This window comes from Nothoprocta perdicaria, unplaced genomic scaffold (assembly GCF_003342845.1).
Source record: "Nothoprocta perdicaria isolate Ctin4 unplaced genomic scaffold, notPer1 scaffold_110, whole genome shotgun sequence".
Taxonomy (NCBI): Eukaryota; Metazoa; Chordata; class Aves; order Tinamiformes; family Tinamidae; genus Nothoprocta; species Nothoprocta perdicaria.
The window spans coordinates 1,768,415-1,793,495 of NW_020454206.1; the positions used below are offsets into that span (position 1 = coordinate 1,768,415).

At 40.0% G+C, this 25,081-nt stretch overlaps 1 protein-coding gene across 1 annotated transcript in view; it reads left to right on the forward strand.

Moving 5' to 3' along the window:
* WDFY4 (WDFY family member 4) overlaps window positions 1-25,081 on the forward strand; it is a 103,229-nt gene that overhangs the window by 5,750 nt on the left and 72,398 nt on the right. Inside the window, exons 5-20 of the mRNA XM_026050535.1 lie at window positions 607-796; window positions 1,809-1,998; window positions 2,898-3,058; window positions 3,382-3,834; window positions 5,421-5,525; window positions 6,377-6,567; window positions 8,643-9,253; window positions 11,515-11,608; window positions 16,022-16,236; window positions 17,041-17,150; window positions 18,003-18,204; window positions 18,514-18,590; window positions 19,262-19,480; window positions 20,400-20,584; window positions 22,949-23,180; window positions 24,910-25,061. Coding sequence (XP_025906320.1) covers window positions 607-796; window positions 1,809-1,998; window positions 2,898-3,058; window positions 3,382-3,834; window positions 5,421-5,525; window positions 6,377-6,567; window positions 8,643-9,253; window positions 11,515-11,608; window positions 16,022-16,236; window positions 17,041-17,150; window positions 18,003-18,204; window positions 18,514-18,590; window positions 19,262-19,480; window positions 20,400-20,584; window positions 22,949-23,180; window positions 24,910-25,061 — 3,387 coding nt within the window. The remainder of the gene's footprint in view (window positions 1-606; window positions 797-1,808; window positions 1,999-2,897; window positions 3,059-3,381; window positions 3,835-5,420; window positions 5,526-6,376; window positions 6,568-8,642; window positions 9,254-11,514; window positions 11,609-16,021; window positions 16,237-17,040; window positions 17,151-18,002; window positions 18,205-18,513; window positions 18,591-19,261; window positions 19,481-20,399; window positions 20,585-22,948; window positions 23,181-24,909; window positions 25,062-25,081) is intronic.

Genomic DNA, 25,081 nt, shown 5'->3' on the forward strand with positions numbered 1-25,081 from the left:
CAGATATTCACACAGACTTTGGATTGGAGATAGTGACTGCTTTATTTTGCCATCCTCCTGATATTTGTTAGATGCTTTTCAGCCCTTAAATTTAATTCTTTCTTTGGTGACATTTGAAACCAATCTGAGATGAAACTGCTATAGCTTTCATTTTGTTAATAAACAATTTTGTGACTTTGAATTGGAAAAAAAGATCTATTTAGAATATCCTAATGGTAGTTTCACTTACTCTTTTTACTTCATACTTCCCCAGACATCAGTATGAACTTCTGGTTTACTTTTCCCCCCTAATCAAACTTAGTTAAAACTGCTGATGGATGGAAAAACACATGATTTGATGTTAACCTTTTTTTTGTTCTTCGGTTAGATCTAATTTACATCATCCAGTGTTTATTCATTTGTTTGTAGCCTTTTTGGAGATCATTGATACTGTGATGTTAGAGCCCCCTGTATAAGGCACAGCTGTATTGTGAGCTTGCACAGTTTGTGCCCCTTTGGTTTCCAGTGGTTGTACATAGCTATGGCCAGCTTGGGTACCTGCTGACCAGGAGATTTTTACAGCTCTCCAGGTGTGCCTATTGCAGCTGATGCTTGTCTATTTTTCAGATAATGCATAATATATACAAAGAGGAACAAGGTGTGGAGGAACTTCTGGCAGCTGATAAACTTCAGTCATTACTTATAGCAACAGCTTCCCTCTGGGACCAGTGCAGCCCTTCATGGAAAGTACCCACAGGCCGTGTGCTGCGAACAATTTCAAAGGCTCAGACCAAGAACAGCATTGTGTACCTACAAGGTTTGATTTAGTGTTTTGACTTTTCATTTCTTCATAGTTGTCCTGGGAATTAATTTACAAGAAGAATCTCCCTGAATAGAGGCTCATATCTCATCTGGTAATCAATCATCTGCAAAGTATGGGCTTTTGGCTTTCAAGATAGGAACATTTAGTGCTGACAGAAAACTGGAAACATATACGTATATATTTAATAAAGGAAAAAGTAAACTGCAGGTAGGAACCTGTCCCACCCAGTCCCACTGATGCAGGAAACCACAAGATGTATTTTTTTCTTAATTATATGACTTGTGAATATAAGACTTGTCAGTGCTGAATACTGTTTTGACAATATTTTCATTTTGTATCTTTTGAGATCATGACTGGCTCCAAGTGATATCCTTGATTTTTCCTAGGTTTCATTAGAGTAAACAATTTTCTTTTTACTAAAAAAAAGTATGAAGGTCACTAATCTCGGTGTTTTACAAGGAAAAAGATTGCTGGGGTTTGTTTTGTTTTAACTTGGTTTCTTGGGTGAGATTGAAAGACTGAGACATAAGAGTTAATCCTGGCTGCAGAGAACAGTTTAGGAATTTAGAAGCTCTGCAGGGAGGACTGGCCATCACGTAAGAGGAAGACTAGATTTTGTAGCTCAGAGCAAGATACATCTATGGCTTTACACCTGCCCTGCTGAGCAAAGATCTGTGAATGCTGCACAGAATGTGTGACTGACTTCATCCCAGACACTGAGATAGTTTCTACCTCCACTTGCTTTGTACTAAGACAGATGGAATCCCTGTGTATCAGTTTTGTTGGGTGTGCAGGCCCTATACTGAGGCTAAATCAGCAAAGAACATCTACTTTAAAAAGAAATAAATGTTCTTCATCTAGTCTGAGTATGGATTTAGACAATATGAGTTAGCTATAACTATTTTATTGGGAGATAACTTCTCAAATACATTATTTCATTTTTACAAGTAACTTTGCACTTGTTTGATTGTCTGTTCCTAAAGAGCACTATATTTTTTTTTCACAGCTGTGGACTGCATTAAAATTGCAATTCAGAATCTATTTAGACTGGCAGATACCCTACCTGCTCATGACATATGTGAAGCTGTTAGTATCATCTTGTGTTTTGTGAAAGACTCCTATCCTGTATCATCAGCTTTATTAACAGAGTTTGAGAATAATGACGGCTACCAACTCCTGCTAAAAATTTTACTCAGGCAAGTTGGGGATTTGTAGTTGTTTCATTTTCAGAAGGTAGGATGATCAGTTTTAAAAATCAGACTCTTAAGGTAATTGTGTGTGAATGCAAAGCCAGTAATAACTGACATGACAAACAGTCTTGCTATTTTAGGAGAGGGAACAGTGCATAACTTATCCTCCTGAAACTGTAAGGAAGATGAACTTTAGCAGAAGTTGGTCTAGACGTGGGCTGGGGACTTTCCAATCACAATACAATGTCTCTGTTATTAGTATTAGAAGGATTTGGGGCAGAATCAGCAAGAAGTAGCTATCTGACATTTGTCAGATACTCATTCTGAACTATAAGAAATCCAGATTACAGCCCAAATGATTTCATTGCATGGAGGTGTTGACACGCCATCATCATATCTGATTCACAAAGCTCAGGCTAAGACTTTTCTATTAGCTACCTCATCTGGTAGATCCCTTATTTTAACAAACTTATATCTACTTTTTTATTCAAGTTTAATTCAAGTTAAGGCTGAGATTCAACTCTAAGCTTGGTTTGGATCAGAAAAAGACATGATCAAAATTAATATTTTGGCCCACTTAAAATTTTAGAGAATTTTTTAAAGTACATGTATTTGAGCTGAATTTCCAGCGATATTCCTTTTTTTTTCTTGAGTAGACTTGTACATTGTCACTAAAATTTTTAGGTTTGTGTTGGCTTTCTGATCTGCAATGCAACACCACAGTATTTATCATCCTACTGTTTGTAGAACAATTAAACAAGTTAGTAGAAATAAAACAAAAAAATGGCAAGATGGGGCATGGGAGACTGGGTAGCCTTTGTGTGCTACCCAGTACGTAGTAGTATTTTGAAAGTGTTTATGTTACTGAAGGATGATCCCATGACTGTCTCAACTTTTGTTTCTAGATGTGAGGGCCTGCAGGAAAATGAAGGAGATCCCTATCTGGAAGAGATTCTGGACATGCTGACTTGCCTAACAACCTGTGGAAAAACTGAACTGAAAGTTTCTGGCAATATTGCACACCCGCAATTACCGCACTTTGATTTTGAACCAAAAGAGGCTTCTGGTACAGTATATACATATGGCTGTGTAGGCAAGTCCCAGAAGAATGAATCTCTATGCATTATTTATCTAAGATGAAGTCTGAGACAGCATCTTTTGTTTTATGTGCTTAACATTGCAGAAACCTAAACGTTGTCTGCATCAGAGAACTGCCCATACCAGCTGTAGGGGCTGATCCCAGGTTGAGGACAGGCCAGCCACATCCCTTGGGTTTGTGACCCATATTTACGGTCTTAGATGCAATTTAGTCGTATAGTTATGGGGCTTGTAGTGAACCTTAAATAGTATTGCTATAAAAAATCTCACGTGCTTCTATTTCATTCACAGGAATGACAGTGAAAAATCTCCAAGCTTTCCAGGTCCTGCAGTCTGTTTTCCAGAGAAGTAATGATGTGTATCTCTGTAGCAGAATCTTAGCAGCAATTGGTACCATATGGGCCTGGAATGCAGTGAACTTTTTTCTCTTGGAATGGACACTACAACCTATCAACCAGTTTACTGACATCATCCACTTGAAACCACACACGGTCCAGGTTCAGTTCTTCAAGCTGGTGGAGTCAGTGGTGATGGACATGTCCTACATCCCCCATGAAATTTTGAAGAAAATTCAGTATCTGGTGAAAGAAAACATAGTGCCATTCTTCACCCTAACAGCTCTCCGCTGCCTTCTCAACATGACCAAGAAGGACCTGCTGTTCAGTGACATATTCCGGGACTCCGGCCTCTTAGGCCTCTTGCTGGCACTTCTGCGAAAGCAAGCCAAAATCCTGAGGAAGTCAGGTACAGCCTATGGCAGTCCCAGGGACTGGAAAGGCAGGCACATCAGTAGGAATGCATGAACCTCCTTGTACGATCAGTTTTTAACTTGTATACACTGAGTCAGTAGAACTAATTTGGAAGCAACCTGGCCTAGGTTTAAATTCATAGAATGTTTTCATTATGCCAGGCTGCTTATGCCATGTCTTCTCTGAAGTCTTAGCTCTTTATCATTCTACTAACTTTCCTGAACAGTCATGAGTGGTTCATTACCAATATATTATAAATTACTCTGGAGGGTGCTATTCACCTCACTTTTGTAAACTGGCCTCCATTTGTGGTTCTCTGGGTCCCTGACCTCAAAGTAGAGGAAGAAAGAGACAGAACTCTGACTTCAGATGCACTCTGTGGTCACTCTTCCACAGAACTTATTCTCTCTCACAACACTTATTCCTAAAGACTGACAATGGAAGGCAATTTCTGGAATTCTGGCCAACTGCTACCCACAATTACCACTGCCCCTTGTTATCTGATGTAGTTATTTCCTATTCTCAAAACAGGAAGATAATAGTTCTGAAAACAGGAAGGTAATAGATGTGGTAACTGTGGGATGCAGCTGAATTGTGGTACAGACTCACATCCTTAAGTTTGTTCTCTTGCTTTTTTTTCAACTGCTATTTTAGATAAAGCTAAAGAAATATTTCAGAAGAATTTCAGACTAATGGTCAATTAGTAAAGGCAGAGAAACTCAAGTGCATTCTCAAAGTACTAAATACTTTGGATGTAATAAGTATAGTTGTCGACTTTATACTTTTATATACGTTTCCATTTTTGATTCCAGAGTACTTAATTTTTTGTACTGAAACACTTAAATGTCAAGATAAATATGCTTGTTTACACTTCAGCTTATGGTTATCAGTTGGCTGGTGCTGAGAGCACACCAGCCTTCTACATTGGTATAAATTTCACTGCATTAGATCCTTTCATGACCTAAATTGCACAGAGTGATTGAATGACTGGATGATTTACAACTTTGTGTATAAAGTTGAGGCAGAGTAGGTGAGAATGTATTGTTTGAAGTGACCACTTTTCTTGTCTCTTGGTTTCCAGGAGTTTATTCTGCAAATGTTGAGATCTTTAGATAAAATAACTTAGCTTACACAGTGTTTGATCCTAGAAATTTTTATATGCGAATGTATCGGAGTTTTCTGCTCTGCACTTTTAGTTGAGGCATTTCTATATTCTTTGATAAAAGTTTACACCTTAGTCTTCAGTATTGTTTTGTATATACTGCCACTAGATACTACTATACTGATAATTCCATATCATTTTTTATGGATTGGAAATGAACGAATCCTGCCTAGAATCATGCAAGAGATCTGTGCTGCAGAGCATAGAATCTGATCTGTGTTTCTCAATCGCAGTGTAGATCCTTATCACAAGAATGTTGCCTGTATGTATTTTGCTGATTACTGAGGGTTTGAAGTAGCCTGAATTTAAGAGAAGGAGTACGCTGGAGAGTTGCTTTTATCATTCATTTTGCAATATTCTAGCTGCAAGTCACCACATGCCTTGTATAAATTGTGTTGTTGTCTTAAATACCCAAACAGCTGGAACCCAGGTGCCTGGCCTGGAAGAAGGCACTGAGAAGGAATTAAATGCAGTGATGCTGAAGATGGTGGCTGCCCTTACTGTTGGGTCTGTGAGGAACACTGGTAAGACATAACACACGACTCTTATCTCTGTGACACTTGAGGATAAATGGTCTAGGTGTATCCTAAGAAGCACCAGCAAGGTTTCTGATTAAGTGCTTCATTCAGAAGTGGAGGAGACCTACCAGTATGACTATATACCAGAAGAAATATTACTCTCATGTGTTCATAATGTGATCAAGGTGATGGCTAGGGATAGCCCTGAAGCGTTTAAATACATAGAAAACAAATTTGTCTGTTAGCAATAGAAAACAAATTTGTGCCTGTGGCTTTTAGAGATTGTCTGTTAGTTGGGTTTTCTTCTACGGTGTCTGTTATTAGAAATCTTGACACACTCAGGCAGACTCATTTGTACTCATGTGTTTGGTATTAGCATGCTTGACATGTATGAGTGAGAAATCCTGTGGAACATAACACAGGAATAAAAGAAACTTTTGAATACTGTAATCCTCTCAGTTAACTTTGAATCTCAAATTCTAGAATCATGTTTGCAGCATCTCAAACAGCAGAAATGTATCATCACAAACTACCTTATTATATAGTTCCTTGCAAAAACTGATGGAATATTTAAATTTAAAACTAATTAGTATTTTTCCTTGATACACCTATTATACTGGGAAGCTGTCATCTCTGATTATAAACTGTCATCATCAAGAGTCATTGGATCCCCAGTTGTTCTTGTGCCCTTCAATTTATGACATATAGCTTGACTAGCTCTTCTCCTTGTCTTCCCTGATGTTTTATGGGAATGCAGCACTGCACACCAACACTGCAAATCTGCTTGTGTAAACTACAAGCAAGGATAGCAACAACTTACAAGCAACTTTCAAGTAACAAATGAAACCTTGTCTCAGTTGTTTTAAAGGACTATGGGATGGTGCCATATATCAAGATATTTTTGGATGATGAATGCTATAGGAGTGCAACTCTCAGCATCTTGGAGCAGCTGTCAGTCATCAACTATGAAGAATATATGAGTATTGTCATTGGGGCCCTCTGCTCATCTACCCAAGGGGAACTACAACTGAAAGTAGATCTGCTGAAGGTAATTAATATAGCTTCCTGTTTAGCCTGTTGTTCTCTTAGAAACTGCTTGTTTTGTGGCAACTGACTCTTAGCCTCACCTCCAGCGTTGAACTTTTCCAAGAAGGTAAGTGGCCCATAGCTTCCTCCTTCTGCAACTTTTGATTCCAGTAAATCAAGTGCTTCCATTTTTAGTGATGTACATATGGGCAATAATTTCACTCAAAATGAGACTGTGCAGCATTTTGAAGACCTAAAGAATAATGCAGGCCAGAGAAAGAGGGATTGCAAATCCTATGACCCAGTTGTATGTGCAGTTACATGTTTTTTTTATCCTTTTTCTCACTTAAAGTGAAAGCAGAGATTTGAAAGGTGAGAGAAGGTAAAGCTGTGAGACAGCTGAATTGAGGATTGGGGTAGGCTTGATAAATAGCTTGAAATCACCTTCCAGCACAATATGGCAACTGTTTCTGTCATAGAAGAAGCATGTTTCTTGAAAAAGAAAAAAAAAGATGCAGTCTATAGCTTTGATTAGCAACAGCAAACTTGAACAGTGCCTGTGGAAAAGTTCAGTATGGTGTCCAAACTCATATGAAAATAAATGCAGCTTCAGTGTCTAATTCTGACAAATGATAACTGTATTAAAACATAATGTAAGCAAATGAATTTATTATCTACATCCTTTGGGACTGTGATTGTGTTACACACAAATTCAGATTGATTTGCTAATATATATTTAGCCGTTAAATCCCGAGCCCAAATGCAATTAGCCCTGCTGTATTCTAGTGTGGCACGTGGACAATTATGAGGAATAACAAATAATGGAATGTGAAATGGATTTTGTTAGCATTAACTGAGTTAGGGGGTTTCCAGCAGACACCAGTTTTATAGATTCAAGGCAGAGGAAGACTAACTTGTAGGTGATTAAATTCTAACTGAGTTAGAGCTGGAGGAAATGTGGTTACAGCTGACCTTCTCTGAAACGTGTTAAAGCCATCCTGATAACTTCAACGCTGAGTTATTAAATTTACTCCCTGTTCAGAAGTCTCTGCCTGGTTTGATACATTATCACACAAAATTGAATGACAGTAATAGAGTTCTCCCTTCACTGCTGGCAACAGTTTTTCGCATAGTCCTGGATCCTGTTACGAGATATTCATGTAGATCTTTTCCTCTACAGCAGACTGCAAAGAGAACTCATCCTTTCACTGGATATCCATTGTGAAACTTATTACGTAAAATTATGTCTTTCCAATGTAAAAAAAGCAAAATCAAGTTTGGAACTTGCCATATTCCTGTAAAGAGCATTTTCCTCAAATCAATGTGCAACATCCCCAAAACATATGGTGGATTTCATTTCCTTAAAGCTCTCTTTTTCTCAGCAACTTTATACCACTATGACTAATAATTCTGGTGGTTTTATTTCAGAATGGAGAGTTTAATAGGCTGTGTTTCCTATGCTTGTAATATCCACTAACATTCACTTTTAACTTTCATCTAGTCCATTGCAGTTCAGGAAAACTGACTCTTACTGAACTGCATTAGCTTTGGATGCGACTCAGTGGCATTTTTCCTTTGAAATGCTATGAAAACTATAAGCTTATTTCTATTGACAGAAGGAGTTACTATTGCCTTTCTTTTGAGGAGACGCTGCTGCCTGCAGTATTGTTTGGGCCCTACTGGTTTACTGGCTTTCTTCGAATGGGTCTACTCAGTCATGAGTTTAGCACAGAGAACAAGTATTCAGGTATAAGCAAGGTGGGAGAAAGTCTTGCACGCAGAGCTGCATCATCCTCCCAGTGCCTTGAATGGTTCCTGTCAGCACCATTTCCTGGTTGGCAGTCTGACTTTGAGGATTCCTCTAGGTAATATGTTTAAACCTCTGATATTTGACTCTCTGGAAATGTGGGGAGGGCAAAAGGAAGAAGGGTGTGCAGTGATAGCCTTTTTTGACAAGCAATTTGGCTCAAGAAGCAGAATTTTCATAGATTATACATTTTTGTTAATATGGAATTAGGAATTACTTTGACACTTCTGTCCTTCGTGTGCTATTGGATTAAATCTTTCTTTTGTTTTCTTTCTTCCTAATGTTTCTAGTCACTGCTGAGAATACTGGATAGTCCACAGAGCCATTCAGCTTTCAGAGCTTGCAGTGGGTTCAATGGGCTCCTCTCCCTCATCTCAGACATGGAAGGTGCATTGCAGGACCCTCCATCTGGGTTGTGGGCAACAGTTGGGCACAACTGTGTTTTGGAACTTGTTTTCTACACACTTCAGGGCATAACAGCAGCCCTACACCTGGACCCTGTCAATAGCAACTTCTTCCAGAAGAATGGTCTCTTTGAAAAGATGGCAGAAGATCTTGGGACGCTTGGCTGTTTCTGGAGCCAAGGAGAACAGCAAGTCCTTCCTGGCCTTGAGAAGACAAGGACATTTGCAGAATTCTTGGATGCAGCTTTTTGCTCTTCAGAACCTTTTCCGAGGTGGCTGAAAAACTGCATATGGATTCTGAATTTCCTTGACCACATGGTCAAAGGGACTCTACACCTGGAGAGCTACTTCAAGGAGGTACAGACAGAGGTGGTAGAAACATCCAGAAGTGACGAGCAGGAACCTCAAGCTCAAGAGGAGTGTCCTGTGGCCTTCAAAAGACTGGGCAACAAATTGCCTGCCTCTGCATATGCACCATGGGGAAATTCTGAACAGAAGTGAGTATTTACTACAGAAAAAAATCATGTTAACACTGATTTCTGCATTTTATATGATGGTAGACTGAGACTAGTGGCGAATATGTGGCATGACTTGTCTTGAAACCACATTTGCAATCCATTTTAACTTTCAGGCCTCTTGACAGCAGAATTCACCTGTTATTGAAAGGCAAGTAATGACACAAACTTGGACATGAGCTGTTCAGTGGGTCAGTGGGATGCAGCACAGATTTTTTTACAGACTATTCTAGCGGTTTGGACACATGCACATTTTAAAACAGGACCGGGTTCTAAGGAATAGGTTGTTACAGCTAGAAGCCTGCTCCTAGTCTCTCATTAAGTATGCCCCGAACAATTCTGACTTTTTCAATGGTGTGGAAAATTGCTGAAAAGTGAAACACTCTTAAATTATTTTAAATTCTTCCCCTATGTCTGTGGGAAAAACTGTGTTTTAACTGGATAATGTTCTAGTCCCCTACACTGTCCAGTGGTCAGTGACGCTGCAAGCTGATGGGCCATGAGGGAATGAACCCTTCCATTTCCATCTGAAAACCAGCCCTCTGTTTCTGCTCCTGTGTTAATGTTGAAAACACCTTCTGTGACAGATGGGATGTCTTTTATTCCTTTAGCTCCTGATGATTAGAGCTAGTTTCCTGCAAGCTGTGGTAGCTGAGGCTGGTCTCTCAGGGGTAGCAGCCCCTGTGCACCTACCCCAGCAGGGTGGCTGCAGCTGCTGTGACAGGGAGTCACTGTGCTGAGGGCCCTTCACCTTCTCGGCAGTGTCTCATTCAGTCCCTAGACCTCATCCTATGTTGAAGTAGCAGCCAGTGCTAAGATGGCCTGTTGCTGGGGGTGGCCTGGGACAAGAGTGCATGTTTTACTGCATGGTCACATAGAATATGTGGGGTTCTTGTTTGTTTTTCCTTCAGTGGCAAGGGGTTTAGAAAGAACACTCTGTATTGGGAAAGCTGGGCACTGCCTAGTCTGGTATTTTCACAGTGTTGGACATGGAGACATTGAAATTTCTGGGGAGCTGATAACCAGCAACTCGATTAGTCAGCCCAGGCTGAAAATTAATTTCCTTTAGCGGAGCACAGCCCCAGACATAGCTGGAAAAACAGACCGAAATTTTGGTCCCGTTTGGTTTATGGGCCTAGGTTTTTCTCAGAAGTCTGAGGGGGGAGATGGTGTCTTTTTCTCTTGTTCAGCATTGTAAAACTCACATTTGTGAAGTACAAATTTATATGATCTCACTAAACTGTCATAGTAAGCATTTATACCAGATTGAAGGTTGATTTATTACACAGAGAATACAGAAAAGCTTTTCAGAAGGTTTTTCTGGATATCTTGAGGCTGCAGGAGAATTATCTGTCGCTGTGTGGCAGTATGCTACACACTACTCGCTGCTCTGTATCAGCCAGGCCTCCTTGGAAATGGCTAACAGGGGTTAATTACAGACATTACTCTCCTTTAGGTTCCCTGTAAAAGCTTTGTTATGCCCATTCTGTTACTTATGGGCTGTATAAAACAAAGAGAATAAAGTACTCCATGCTTTATTTTTTTCTGTCTAATTAGAGCTGTTAGATGTTGCCTTTGCTCCTCTCCTGGGATGTAATCAGGCCAGATGTGTTTGGCAGTGCGCATCCCAGCTCTGGTTCAGAGGAGCACCCACAAATGCAGATGCTTCTCTGCACATGCTGAGGAGCCTGCAGGGCCCAGATGAGAGTTACTGCTGTGAAGTGGCTTTGTCTTAGAGTTGTATCTGACACCTAGTACCTTGCCTAGTAAACCTAGGGCCTTGCCTGCTTGGGCATGGAAAATAGCATTAGGTCTGGGCTGATGCATCAGAGACTGGGGCTGTTTTCTGTACAACTACAGACAAGTTTATGTCAAGACACTGGATCACAGAATCATAGAATATTCAAGGTTGGAAGGGACCTTTAGAGATCATCTAGTCCAACCTTCCTGTTCAAGCAGGCACACCTAGAACATGTGGCACAGGGTGGCATCCAGGCGGGAAAGCACATCCTTGAATCTGTGCAACCCTGAGAGGAGCTCATGGGCAGGTTGCATCCTGCCTCTGCTACTCCAGGAAGGCTTCTAGGTGGTCTAGGTGACTTAAATGGCTTGCTTAGCTTCTAATGCTGAACCTGGTAACTGTCAGGGAAACGTAATGCAGTACACTCTGCTATAACACTGATTTGAGACTCCTTGTTGCTCTAAATGATAATATCCAAGTCTTACAGATCTTCTTCCTGCAGGTCTGAAATGAGGGACACTGCCATTGTGCACCCAGGTGCTGTGTGTGTTATAGTGAGGTTGCTGCCAAAGCTGTACCAAGAGGGTCACTCTCAGGTGAGTTCTCTGCATGTATCAGTGCCATCTAAACATCACCTGCTACTTCTTCTGTGGCTTCTCTGTTGAGAACTGCATACTCTTTGCACATGTGTACACTAAAAGTCATGCAGTGGCAGGGGGAACAGTGCAAATGACATTGTATCTAGACAAAATAAAAAGCTCTAGGCATCACCTTACCAAGCACTTAGAAAGAATTTATGAAGTGTTCGCTTGTTTGATGCAGTGCACTGGTCTTGTCCCAGGACACTTGTTGCAGTGGAAGAAATATCATGTACGTTATGGTTCTGTTTCCACTTTCAAGGTAGGACACAAGGAATACATGTGAGCATGGGGAATTACTATTTTTATGCTCAAGTAGAACAGTTTTCTTTTGTCAGGATGACTAGGGAGGAAAAAAAAAAAGGAAATAATCCTGACAGGGTGATCTCTTCTGTTGTATCATGGTAGTGTGGGAACTATTATTCCCTGTGGAGAACAGCCTTGCAGTGTCAGTCCTTCCCTAGACATATCCACACTGAACAAGGAAATTGCCCATGTTCTGTCTGCTGCCTTCTCTAAAGAATCTGAGTATGGTTGAAGTAAAATCAGAAGGATTGAAATAAATCAGTTTATTAATCCAAAACTATGGACTTAGGAGTAGAACTACCTGTTGGCATATCCCAAATCTACATAGCAGAGGGAAACCAGCAGCTATTAAAATTGATAATTCCAGTAATTGGTTTTTGAAAGAAAAAAAAAAAGGTAGAATGTTTAGTTGGATGAGAGAGGGAATCATCAAGAAAATGACTATATTAGCTCTAGAGCTGAGCTGTAAGAGAGAAAAGCATTTCAGACTCTCGGTAGATGGCAGTGTTCTTAAAAATATGAAGGTTTAGAGCACAAATTCCATGGGCGCTATTTTTTTTTCTCTCCCTTTTTATTAGCTGACAAAGAATAATTGCTGATGGTAGTTTAATATTGCTGTTGTAAATGGAAGTGCTCCAGGTAAAATGGGACCACTGTCCCAGGTCAGACTTGTAGTGAGCTAACCCATGTTCTGAGCTGCAGGAGGAGGGGGCAGAGGAATAATAGCGCAGAGAAGCCAAGTCACTAGAGTAAAGCAGTATCAGTAGTGGAGAAAGGAATATAATCTGTGTCAAACTAATTCCCAGCCACTGTTAGCTACAGCTACAAGTGTGTTAGCTCCAAAATAAAACTGTGCAATTGAAATTCTCATTCCAAGCTAACAAGACTGAACTGTATCAAGCATTGTGTTCCTATCCTCTGTTTTCCAGATTAGGTTTTTCTGTGTAGGCTTTATTACCTTGTAATGCCATTGATATGCTGTCCTTCCAGCCAGGGTCAGTCCAGGTCATGTGCAAAGCCTTTGCTTTCACAGAAATGGCACTGAGGAAGTGCCGCTTTTACAGAAATATTAATGGAACACAATAAAATTTATGTACTTTGATTCTGGTGTGCAGAAATAATATCCATTTCCTCATAAATTTATTGATTCTTGATGACCTTTATCAAACCTACCAGTGTGTAGCCTGCAGTAACAGTGTGTATCAACAAAGTAAGAGAATTTGACAGTGAAACAGATAGTCTTGCACTTTTGTTCTAACTATCCAGAAAAATGATTAAAAGCCAAGGAGAATAGATTTGTGGTTGTATATTGCTGCCGTTCCTAGATATGCTAAAAGATGTTTTCAATGTCAAATGTGATATGAAAATTTGCTAAAAGCCTTACTTAACACCTGCTTCCCTGCAGTGAGTCAGTAAATGGTATGTGGAAGAGATTGCTCAGGGGCATGTGTGTGTCTGGTACTTTTGCAAAGTAAGCCTGTTCCTATCAAACTGCACACGTGTTTCAAAAGCAGTGAGGTTAGCTGTGTAAGACAGGACACTTACAGAAGGATGGTTTTGGTGCATGTGTGCAAATGTGTATTTTAACTTTGGAGGGGGAAAAAAACCCTCTGCAAAAGCTGAACTTCTCAAAAGTAGTAAATTCTTTCTAAACCTGAAAGATATGGCCCAGAGAAGGATGTGTCATTAGAAATCTGTTGGCCTTTAGATATTCATTACTGATATTGTGGCTAATATAATTGTTGACACCTTATTGCATTCCCAAGGACTGCAGTGCCCTGTTTGAGAATGGCATTCCTGAATTCCTCAGGTGTTTGGCCAGGACTTTACTCATTAATGAAATAGATATAATTTAGTGAATGAGATATATCAGGCTACCAGAGTTAGCAAAATGATTCTTAACATTATGAAGAGATTTTGTTGCTTGGCCTCAAAACGTTGAAGACCTGGTAGTAAATATTCTCCTGAATCTATTTAATCTTGCACAAAAGTGGTACCAAGGAGGAAGATGAAAAGCATGATGGAGACAATGTCATGTGGGACAGGTAGACCTTATCTATGCAGATAAGTTCTTGGAAACATAGTCAGTGGATGCAGTTTATAGTGGTTATTTCTTTTACTTAGAAGGAACACACAGATACCAGTTACACTGCAGTGTTATAAAACCCTATTACACAGTAATTGAAGTATAAGGCCAGTGGATAAGAGTTGATTAAGAAAATATTGTGATAGAATGTGTATGTGCTTGCAACTGGGAAGTGTTTGTTCTGTTTTCCTGTACTTGGGAAAACCTTTTTTCCTGTACTCAGGAAATGCCATTTGACATAGAAATGGAAATCCAGTGTCACCTGCAGCTTCTTGAAGGTGTTATTCTCCATGCCGTGATCTTTTCCTTTAATAAAATTAAATCCGTGCTACGTTAATTTAATTTACTTTCTCTAAAGGGCTACTAGCTTTTTGAGGGAGAGATGCTCTGGAATTGAGAAGCTGGCTGCACATGGAATTAGTGCTTTATCAGGCTTAAACCTGCAGCTACCTGAAGTGGACCCCAACCACCAGCAGTTCAGGGTACTTACCTGCCAGACATGGTATGATCATGTGGAAGAGTAGTTACAGGGACAAAAATTCAACTACTGAGTGTTGTATGGGCTCTTAGGGGCACGAATCTGGGAAGTACTTAGGCAGATTGGGCAAATTGCTAGAAGACACTTTGCCCTGAGACTCTGCTATGAGCCGGAGCTGTGAGCCCAGCTTCACTGTAATTACACCTGCACTAGCCTGATCCGTAGTGCAAGTAACGTGTTAGGAAAATCAATGCATATGTATAGGAACACACAGCCTGGTTTCCTGGCCACCATTAATGTTTTCACTAAAATCCCATTTTACTGGAACTAAGATCCCTAAAAACAGCACAGTTTATTCCAAACAAGACTGTACTGTTATTGACAGAGCTGCTAAGCTAATGAAAACAATCAATTTTTTGTATTCCTTTATGGCATTATTGGTTTATCTCACTAAGTTTCACTCAGACAAGATTATATCCTCTTTTATTTTTTAATGCTTTTATAACTAGTTCCTTTCCTACATCCAATGGAAAATGGAATAAAAAAATCAAAAGATCCAGAAACATAAGTAGGATTTTGATATGCCATAGAAATAAGTGCCTCTCCTGGAAGGATAACGTGGGGAGGGATTTCTAATGACACATTCACTGGGAATGAGCAGTCACTGAGATGAAAGAAAAGGCTATTCAGAAAAACCTTGTCTTTCAGACATAAAATGTAGCTGTTTTTACAAAAATGGATACATGTGTTATCAGATTTGTACAGTTTTGAGAGAACTGTCTGCATCATCCAACAGATGGATCCCTTTTAATGCTTAATATGTTAACTTATTCAGAAGTCGGTGTAATTTTGTCTCATTTATACTGTAAATTGTGTCATAATCTGCATGTCTGCCACCATAATTGTTTTTGTTGTAAAAGAAGAAATGGAAATACTAATAAGATGTGAGGGATCCATTCCTGAGTGGGAACAAATTGCTTGAAAGATAATTTGTGAAAATTCAGATACTTTAAGCTCTTTAAAAAAACAGCAGTGCTAAAAGTTAAGCAAGAGTTTCGGGATTTTTATAGGTCAGAGTTTTTTTGAAGCAAAGACTAGATAAGGTTAAGTGTCCCTGTGCTTAATATTAAACACATTCTGAGTCACTCTGCTCTCCTTGGGACTTAGGCCTGATAACCTGCCTTTGGTGGTACCCTCCATTTCTGCTTAAGGACTGATTGCTGCTCTCTTTCATTACACTAGTGTTTACACAGGGTAGCTCAGCTGGGTGTTGCTGAGCAGTTACTCAGATGCAGCTTTATCCAGACTGCTCAGAGGCAGTTTTATGGAACAGTGATGCAGTTGCACTTGAAACTTTTCAAGTAAGTCCTAGAGATGCCTTCTCTGGGACAGATTTTTACATCCAGAGACCAAACAATAAATAATGGGTGGAAAAAACGGAAAACAATTACCAAGTAAAGCTGTAGTTCCAATCCTCTGACCTTGGCTGTATCTGTTTCAGCTTTCTCAGGAAATCCAGTGTGCTGTGGCTGACCATATCCTGTCCCTGGTGAAGTCGGAGAAGAGCCGCCAGGTGATGTGCAGCGCTGGCTTGCTGAGCACTCTGATAACATCCTGCCATGATGCCCTCCGCAATGAGAGCCACCCACTGCATCTGCCCCTCACGAGGGTGTTTGAGAAGCTTGCCTCCCAGGCCATTGAGCCAGATGTGTTAAGGTATCTGAGTGCGTGTAATGGAACTGTTTTGGTTTAGTGAGGTCTCACTGCCTTAGGACAACATTCTGCCTTGTAACTGGACACTGATCAGTGTCCTGATTCAGCAAGACATTTAGACATTCATTTCAGTTGATTGTACTTGCATAATGATAATAAGGTGTATATGCTTATATTACTGAATCAAGTACAAGTCTGTGCTCTTCTCTGCATCATCTCTGCAAGTTTGCAAAGCCATTTTCAAAGAGCAACTAATTAAGTAACTACAAAACAAGTAGAATTCAGCATTATTCTTCCCTGACCTTCGTAGGGAGAAGCAGATTCATGAAGACTTAAATGACTTTCTTACTCCTAATCCATGTCAGAGACAGACTCAAAAATAGAAAGTATCGTCTTGTTTCTCAGTCTGATCTATCTTTAGGATATCTATGCTTTAGGATATGCTTTCTCCTTTAATGATAATGAATAGTAGGCATGAGAGTACCTGCTGAGATCAGAGTGCAGATACTCAGATTTGGATATTCACTGGAAAATTGGAAAGTTTATTTTATTAAAGGAACAGAAGTCCATATTAAAATCCTAAAATCCCATTTTTTAGTGTTGTTGAAAAATTGAAGCCTAGGTGTTTTTTTGCTTTTTTTTTTTTTTTTTTAATAGAAGAAACAATAAAGATAGGTCTCCAATATGAAAGTTGGTCTCCTGTGAGGCTGAGCTGTATTTGTGCAGTTGTTAGGGCTCCCAGATATCTGGCATGTTTTATTTGTTTGGGGTGTGTGGACAATGTTTCCTTGTTTGATTTTTTGTTAGGCAGTTTCTTTGGCTGGGAAGTTCTCTACCAGTAGCTGTGAGGTCCAGCACAAAGACTAAGGTCTTTTCATGTCAAGGGAGTGATTCAACTGAAGTAGCCTGCAATGAAGGTAAGTATGCAATGAACAACCTGGTACTGGTACCATGGTTGGGCTATAAAAGTCTGTAATTAAAGGAAACTACTGTTGGAGGTATTCCAAGCCAGCCACAGTGCAAGTGGGTTATGTCCAAATATTTTGGACCAGGTACTGGGGAGAGCTGTGTATTGATCAAAACTGAGAGGTGATCTGATGACTAGCAGAAACAAAATCATAAGGTTTTGCTGGAGCCAGATGCTGAAAATACTTAAACTTTTCAGGATTAGTCACGGAAAAGATGTGTGAAAGCACTAATAGTGTTCCACAAGCCAATGGGAGTTTGGACCAACATTTGGACTACATATTCCCTTTGGTTTGTAACTGGTAGCAGGGTATGTGTGCATTAAAAGCACCGCTAATTGTACTTTGATGGCCTAAAAGTCTGCTTTGCTCGTATGGACCTCTTGCCGTCCCTGCCTGTTCTCCATTGTAACATGTTGCAGCAGCAGAGCTCGATTCATAGCATTTCACATGTATAGTTTCGTCATGCCTATGAGTAACCTGATGCAGAATGGTAGAGATTTGGGGCCTTACATGGTCTCTGCAGTCTTTTTTTAGATCCATTCCAATGCATTGGTTTTAACCCTTGGCTTATGGCACAGTTGAGTGGTTTGTGTGTAAGATAAGTGAGGAAACAAACTGCTTTAGTAAAGGTGGTGATTGCAATTGCCTGAAAACTTAAAAGATATCGCATTTCTTTTCTAAGATCCATCTCTCCTATTCAATGCTGGTTTTTAGTAGTAATGAACTGAATATGGGCTAAGTCTGCAGTAAAATGAGGTGACAGTGATTTTACTATGGACTATATCAATCTTGTAGGTTCAGAAGTGGCCATGGTGGACACTAAAACTGCTCCTCAGACAGCTGTGCCTCTCAGCAGCTTCCCTTGGGTGTCTAAAGGGTCTGCACTGGTGCTCCAGACTGCGATGAGTCTCATCTCCATGACATCACCACGAAACTTCCAGCTCCACAATGCTGCTTTGGCTCCATCATTTGTGGAATTTGACATGTCCATGGAAGGATATGGGTATTGCAACTGCAGTTGCCTTTCTCCTGAGTTGTTTGCAGTGTCTCCCAGCTCTTACAGTAGACACAGAAACTAGTTGCTACTCTGATTAATCCTTGTGCCCTGTTGTTGCCTTTCTTCCAACCATGTTGCCAACCTATTTAGCCCAGAGAAAGTTTGTTGCTGTCTTGTTGCTGATGGACCTGGCTTTGCTTTTCTACCTTGATTCTTCAGGGATGGACTTGTAAGGAGAGCACAGAATTGGGTCAGTGGTGATCTTCAGGAATGGATTTACGTTTCTGCTGAATGGATGCTTGCTTGCTTTTCTAGGTGTTTGTACTTCCCTACCTTGGCCACTGTGATGGGCCCCAGTGCTGAGCAGTCTGTCTCGGGAGGAACTGGCATGGGTAAGCACTCCCTGGCTCATGCTTCTGAAAGCACTAATCCTTCAACCCTGGTGGAGGCATTCAATGTATTTAAGGAATGGCAGGAATTAATTGTGTTCAATATTGTTTAATCTTATTGTCCTGGTCCTGCTCTGAGCTATTTAGCTTGGACTGCTCTGCAAAATGCAACATCAGATGTGGCATATGGTCTATTAGAAAAATAAATTTCAAGCAGGACCTCAGGAAAACAACCCTAACAAGTGAAGGCCAGAAGAGTTTTGGGTCATTTCCCAGGGAAGCAAAGAAAACTATGTAACATGAGATGGAATTCTTATGTAGTTTGAGAAGAGTTTGATGCACTGGGAAATGGTTACTTAGGCGGTGCATGTTGCTTCCAGAGTTGTGTGGACTCTGAGGTAACTTGTTTCCATTTCTGGTTCAGTGCTACACAGTGACAAGCTCTGTGTCATGGAGCTCTAGTACTTGTTACTCACCAATCCGTTCTAGATCACTTAGACCTGCATGTACTCTCACAGCAGTCTCTGTGGAATAAAATAGGAATTCAAGCTCTCTAATGGTCTAATGTTGATTCTTATATATTTGGGCTACAGATGAAACAGCAAGCAGGGCGCTAATGTCTTGCATGAGGGAATCTGCTTTCTCATTGCTGTTTTATTTATTTTTCCCTATAGGCACCAGAATGTTTCCTCCCCTGAGTGGACTGACTCTCTCCTCCTGGTTTCTGGTTAATAAGTTTGGTTTGTTGCACAACAGTCACCCACTCCGTTTTCTCACTATTGTGAGGCACATGTCAAGAACAGAGCAAGAGTTTGTCTGCTTTTCAGTAAGCTTTTCCCCCCAGGAGCGTTCCTTGGTCATTTCTACGGAAGAAATGGAATTCCAGCCCCTTGGTAAGATTTTTCTCAGTTCAGCTTCAGGATTGTGTCCTGTGATGGTCTGGAAAGCTTCAGTAACAAATTCTGTGTTCTTAAATGGACCAAGGGCATGAATGAGACTTTGCATCTTTTCAGTTTTTGTCTGGCAGTCTGTTATGGTTGTACTCCTCAGTCACATTTCAGTTTTAAGTTTGCTGTAGACATTGAGAATTATTTTATGCACTGCAGTATGTGATGAAACTTGTAGAAGGTATTCTAGAAACACTCCTGCATGTCATTTGTATACTTCTACATTTTTTTCCTATGCCTGTACATCTTTTTTCTCAGGCCAGCCTATTACTTTTTATTCCTTGTTAATGTTTACCCTTTTCCCCATATCAAGCATAGTAGGTATTTTAAATGTGGCTGTGATTCAGCTTTGCAGAGGAGGTTGAGAGTGGAATGGGAATTGTAGCTGGGAGTTTTCATGCACTGTTGGCATGATCAGTGTGCTCTTATTCCCTTAAGTTAAAAAATCCCAGCTTTCCTCTTGTCATATAATTAGAAATAATCATGTGGAGTTTTATCTTCTTGAATTCACTAGGAATTTCTTTGTGTCAGATAAATATCTTGAGGGCTTCTCTTCTGAGAGAAGAGAACCAGAGACCAGCTTGGCTTGGTCCTGGCTTCAGCTGGTTTTGTAGCTGCAGATAGTTAGCAGGTGGTAGCTGGCATGACTCAATTTATATGAAAGGTTGCTGGGAATTATCCAAGTAGTATTATAGTGAACTTATAGGAAATCTTCTAAAGAAATGGAATAGAACAGGATTAGCTAATACTATATCCACCTGTTCCTTCTGTGTGTCACGTTTGATAGTTGTATCCCAGAGGCAGTGGAAGGTTAAGCAGAAGCCCCAAACTTTCCAGTAATTGTCACTTGTTTTTCACCTTACAGACATCATGGAACCTGAGAGCGAGGTCCAAAATCACTCCTTAGTTCCAGGGCAGGTCCAGTTTGGCTGCGGCAAGATGCTGGTCACTGGCCAGTGGCATCATCTCACAGTGACAGTTGCTAAGGAAGCAAAGAAGAACTGCATTGTGTCAGCATATTTGAATGGTCAGACTCTTGGCTCTGCTAAGGTAAAGGTTTCTGCATAGGGCTGTGCCTGATTGCTGAACATTTGCCCTTGTTCTCCACCCCCCGCACCTTCCAGCATCTTTTCTGTGTAAACATGAATGACCTCAGAGCAGTGGTTTGCTTACATATGATATATCACCTTGCTTTGCCTTTTAGTGAAGTCAGAAATCCATATATGTCAGGGTATATTTGTGTGACTGTTGAAAACAGTGATATCAGTTTATACTTATGTCTTGAACTTAGACATATTTCTTCCTTTCTTGCTTCTTATTTGTCCATTAGTATTCAGTGGATGATAGATCATTCATTATTTTTTGAATATGAAAGAGAAAGGTTTAAGATAAGAGAAAACCTTATAAGTGGTAACAGTACCAGCTCATCAGTGCATTGCAAATATTGCAATAGCTCCTGTTTTCCTCCATGTTTCATTTAATGCAATAATCTCCTTGCACAAGAGTCTCAGCTCTCACATGTTAAAATCATGATTTAAAGCTTTCTCAGCCTGCTTGAGAAACCATGAGAATGCAGTGGCAAGGCGTGTAAAAGGCTCAGAGACATGAGAAGACAAGGAAGGGCATCACTTCATAGTGCTATCATCATCATGGTCATGGTTTTGAAGCTGATATATTATTTCTGAGATTGTTTTATAGACTTTAAATGCTTCAGCTTTGTAATGTTGAAAATATAGCTTTTTAGTAGGTTGTTATTAATTACAACTTAGGTCTCTTCCTATTTCTATATTTGAAATCAATGTCAACATATGCAAAGCTCACTTATCTGTTTTATACTTCCTGAGTAAAAACAACCTGTTTAATTCCAAATATTCTCTTTCTCATACTTGAGAAAAAATGATCTGTCTTCTAAATGCCTTTTGGGACCTATATCCATTTCAAGAATGAAAATTTAATTTAATTTGCCTTCCTTCAAATGAGACTGTAAGTCATCAATAAACCTAGTCTTAAGCATTGCAATTGATTAAAGAATTCACAGCAAATGTGTTTAACATATAGTAAAACAGTTCATAATAAATAAAAGAAGTGTTTACTAAATAAAAGATGGTCCCACTGCTAAGGTCTCTGACATGATACAAGACTTTCTCTTGACATAGACAGTGAAGGAAGATGTATAACAAATCAGAATTGCACAAAGCTTGTTAACAGATATCAAAAGCTCTTTTTGGCAGGGTAGAGAGGGGGTAAAAGGAGGACCACCATGGTGCAAGAGGCATTATGTTTATTCATTCTGATGTAGACTCCTGCCTCCCAGTACTGACCACATTGTGTATCTCAGCAGTCAAAGATAGGTAAATGCTAGGAATCTCTCGCATACTGACAACAAATTGTCAGAACCTGTTCTAAGCCCTGAAATACAGTATAGGTTATGAAAATTCTTTCTGCTCTCTATAAGAACTCTTCACATTTAATATAGTAGTAGACTCAATCAGGAGGCTGAGTCCTTACTTTGATACCAAAAATAAATGGTCTTACTCCCTGATTTGTTGAACTTAAGCAAACTGATATACTTGGTCTGTACCATTCAAAAATTGCCTTCTCTATGTGTCTGTGCAAGATGTGGTCTGTAACTTGACTTCCTGTGCTGCACTGCCCAGGTTATGATATTAAGGATGGGGGTGTGAGATGTGCGGGCAGAGTTTGGGGCCAAGGTAGGGTTTTACTGTGCCAAAACAGATAATATTGACTGTGAAATAAAATGTAGGTTTGAACTTGTGAGAATGCCTATAGTTCTGATACTTTTGAAAGTCCAATTTCTAAACAGTTGTTAATTATCCTTTTATTATGGTAGACTAAGCAGGAACCAGCCCAAAAATCTTACTGTGGGGTTCTGAGCTACATTGTGGAATACATTTATGCATGTTAACTTATTGATCACCTGACAAATCTACTATGCTAGGGGCTGCATAGGCATAAACTAACAAGCAGATATCTTTAGGATCTTGTTATCCTGTTAAGTATGAAGAAGTTGATGTCTAGAGCCTGCAAAGTATCTGACTTCATGTCTTACTATTGAAGCAGAGGGTAAGGCAATGCAGTTTAATAGGTTTCACTAGTGTTTGTCAAGATGTTGTCTTGGTTAAAGCTTTTGAATGTTGACAGATTACTGCCTTGTCAGCACCATTTCTGAGGGGACTCCCTTAAAGAGAGCAAACCTGGACAGTCTCTCCTCTTAGCTTTGATCTGTCAAAGAACTGATTTTTTTTTTCAGCTTTGAGCTTGATCTGAAGCCCTGTGCACAGGTAATTGTGAGGTTTCCATGTGGGAAGGAGATGGACGTTAACTTCCAGGGGTGTGACCTTCAGGCACCCCTGATTCAGTGAGTTCCTTAAGTGTACTTTTGCTCTGTTGTAGATGCAGTACCTGCAGCCCTTACCAGGTGACTGCATTTCCATGGACCCCTCTTCCTTTATCGACGTCTATGGGTACATAGCTACTCCTCGAGTTTGGAAACAGAGGTCCTCTTTGACCTGGCGCCTTGGCCCTACATACCTATTTGAAGAAGCCATCTCTGTGGAAACCGTAGAGTTGATTAATAAGCTTGGCCCACAGTATTGTAGCAATTTTCAAGCAGCACAGCTTCAAGGTATGTGGTAACTCTGATCTCCAGCGCTGTTTGTTTGCCAGGATGATGCTTTTCATTCTTCAAATCTGCTATTAACATTCCAACTGTACCTAGCTGATTGCTAAAAGTCTGGGACTCTGCTCTTCTGGGTTGTGTACAGGTTAGCAGAAGAGGAATAAAGCATCTGTGATTGCAAATGCTGTGAAACGGAAGAGAGGTAGGGGAATAAGTTACATTCCATACAATGTGGAAGAGTTTTAAATCAAGTGCACTGTTAGCTTCAATTATTAAATAGGTTGACAAAACATATTAATTATTGAAAACTATTCAACAAGTAGTTCATTCACCTCTGTGCTGGAACTCAGGTTAAGTGAGATGATTCTCACATCTGGAAAGAGCAGAATACAGCACTATTTTTGGTGTTGCTGCAGCCTGAAACAGAGGACTGACCTGATGTTGTCTCTCTAGACAGAAAAACTCCCAAGTCGATCAACAGGGTTTTTTGAAGGAGAAATTATATCCAAATAGAGCACTAAAATGAAAATAGTACTGATTTTCAAGTGTTGAGTCTTCATGATGTCAGAGGTCCTTGTTCTCCTCTGTATCCCTGGCTCCCCAGCTGGACTTCAGTGCTTACATTGACTGTGTCTCTCGACTCTAGTGATGCACTGTTGCGGGGAGGTCATAGGGTGCTATAAAAGCATGATCTGCTGACTGTGAAAACACTTCAGATGTGAAAGTCATCTGAACAGGTGAAAGTCTACTCTTTGTTCTGTCTTTCACAGTTTCTTAATCTTTCTCCCAGGTATCATGTGTTGGCTTTTGCTGCTTTTTGGAGATTTTTTTTAACCTGACATCTCCTTATTCCATTAACATATTGAGAGAAACTTTTGATTTTATTAAGAAAAAGAAAAACAAGGTTCAGCACAAACCTCAAAATATTATGGCTTACTCCTTAAAATGGAATAATGGATTTATGGGCTTGTTGTGGAAAGCATTTTGCCTTGTTTCAGTGCTATTTTGCTCCTTCTTCTAAACAGCAGCAGCCTTAGCTATAAATGTGTCCTGCCTGAAGGAAAATAGATGATATAGACTCAGGGCATTCCTAGCAAATACAGAAAACCTGCTAATCCTATTTGCCTTTAAAGGCTATGGTACTAGTGTTAGTAAAACGGCTTTATAAATCAACAGTTCTTCAGTTTATGTAATTGCCAAAAATGAGATTAAAAAAGGTGTATTCTGTTTTTCATTGTTTAGCTTGTAATGAAAGCAGAAACAAAAAGTTATTTAAATTAAAGCATATGAAAATGTCATGCAATCATCAAACTGTTGAGCCTGGTACTTCTTAGAACCTTTCCATATGTTGTCAGTTGGCAGCTTTTTCCTCCATATGAGGAGAGCAGTCGCTTGAAAGGTCTCTGAAATATATTTTTTTGCCCAGACTGTCTGCATTGTGTGGGCAGAGAAAGATTTGTTCTGGACACTTCTAAGCTTCCTAAGAGTAGAGGCTGTAGGATCTGCACAGAGTAGTCCTCAAGGGAGACAAGCCCAGCGTATTTGACTGGTGTTTATGCTGACAAGCTGCTATGGTACAGATTGCAAAAGATTAACCCTTTTTCTGATTCTAAGTCAAAATCAATCTCCTTTTTAAACTTTTGTTTCTTCCAGTAACTTTTCGGCTGCCCTTCTCCTGTTTCTCAAGCTGACCCTGTGAATTTCCTTGGGATATTTACAATGACTCTTGTTTTAGGTGAAGACCAGTGCACTGAGCATAATCCTCTACTGCTCGTGGGAGAGGAGAAAATTTCTTTTGGAATCAATGCCACGTGCTTGTCTTTAGCTACAGTCCAAGATGTGAAGAGCTCCTACAATGAAGTGGATGGTCGACTGATTGCCAAAGAGGTTGTATGCTCCCCTCATTT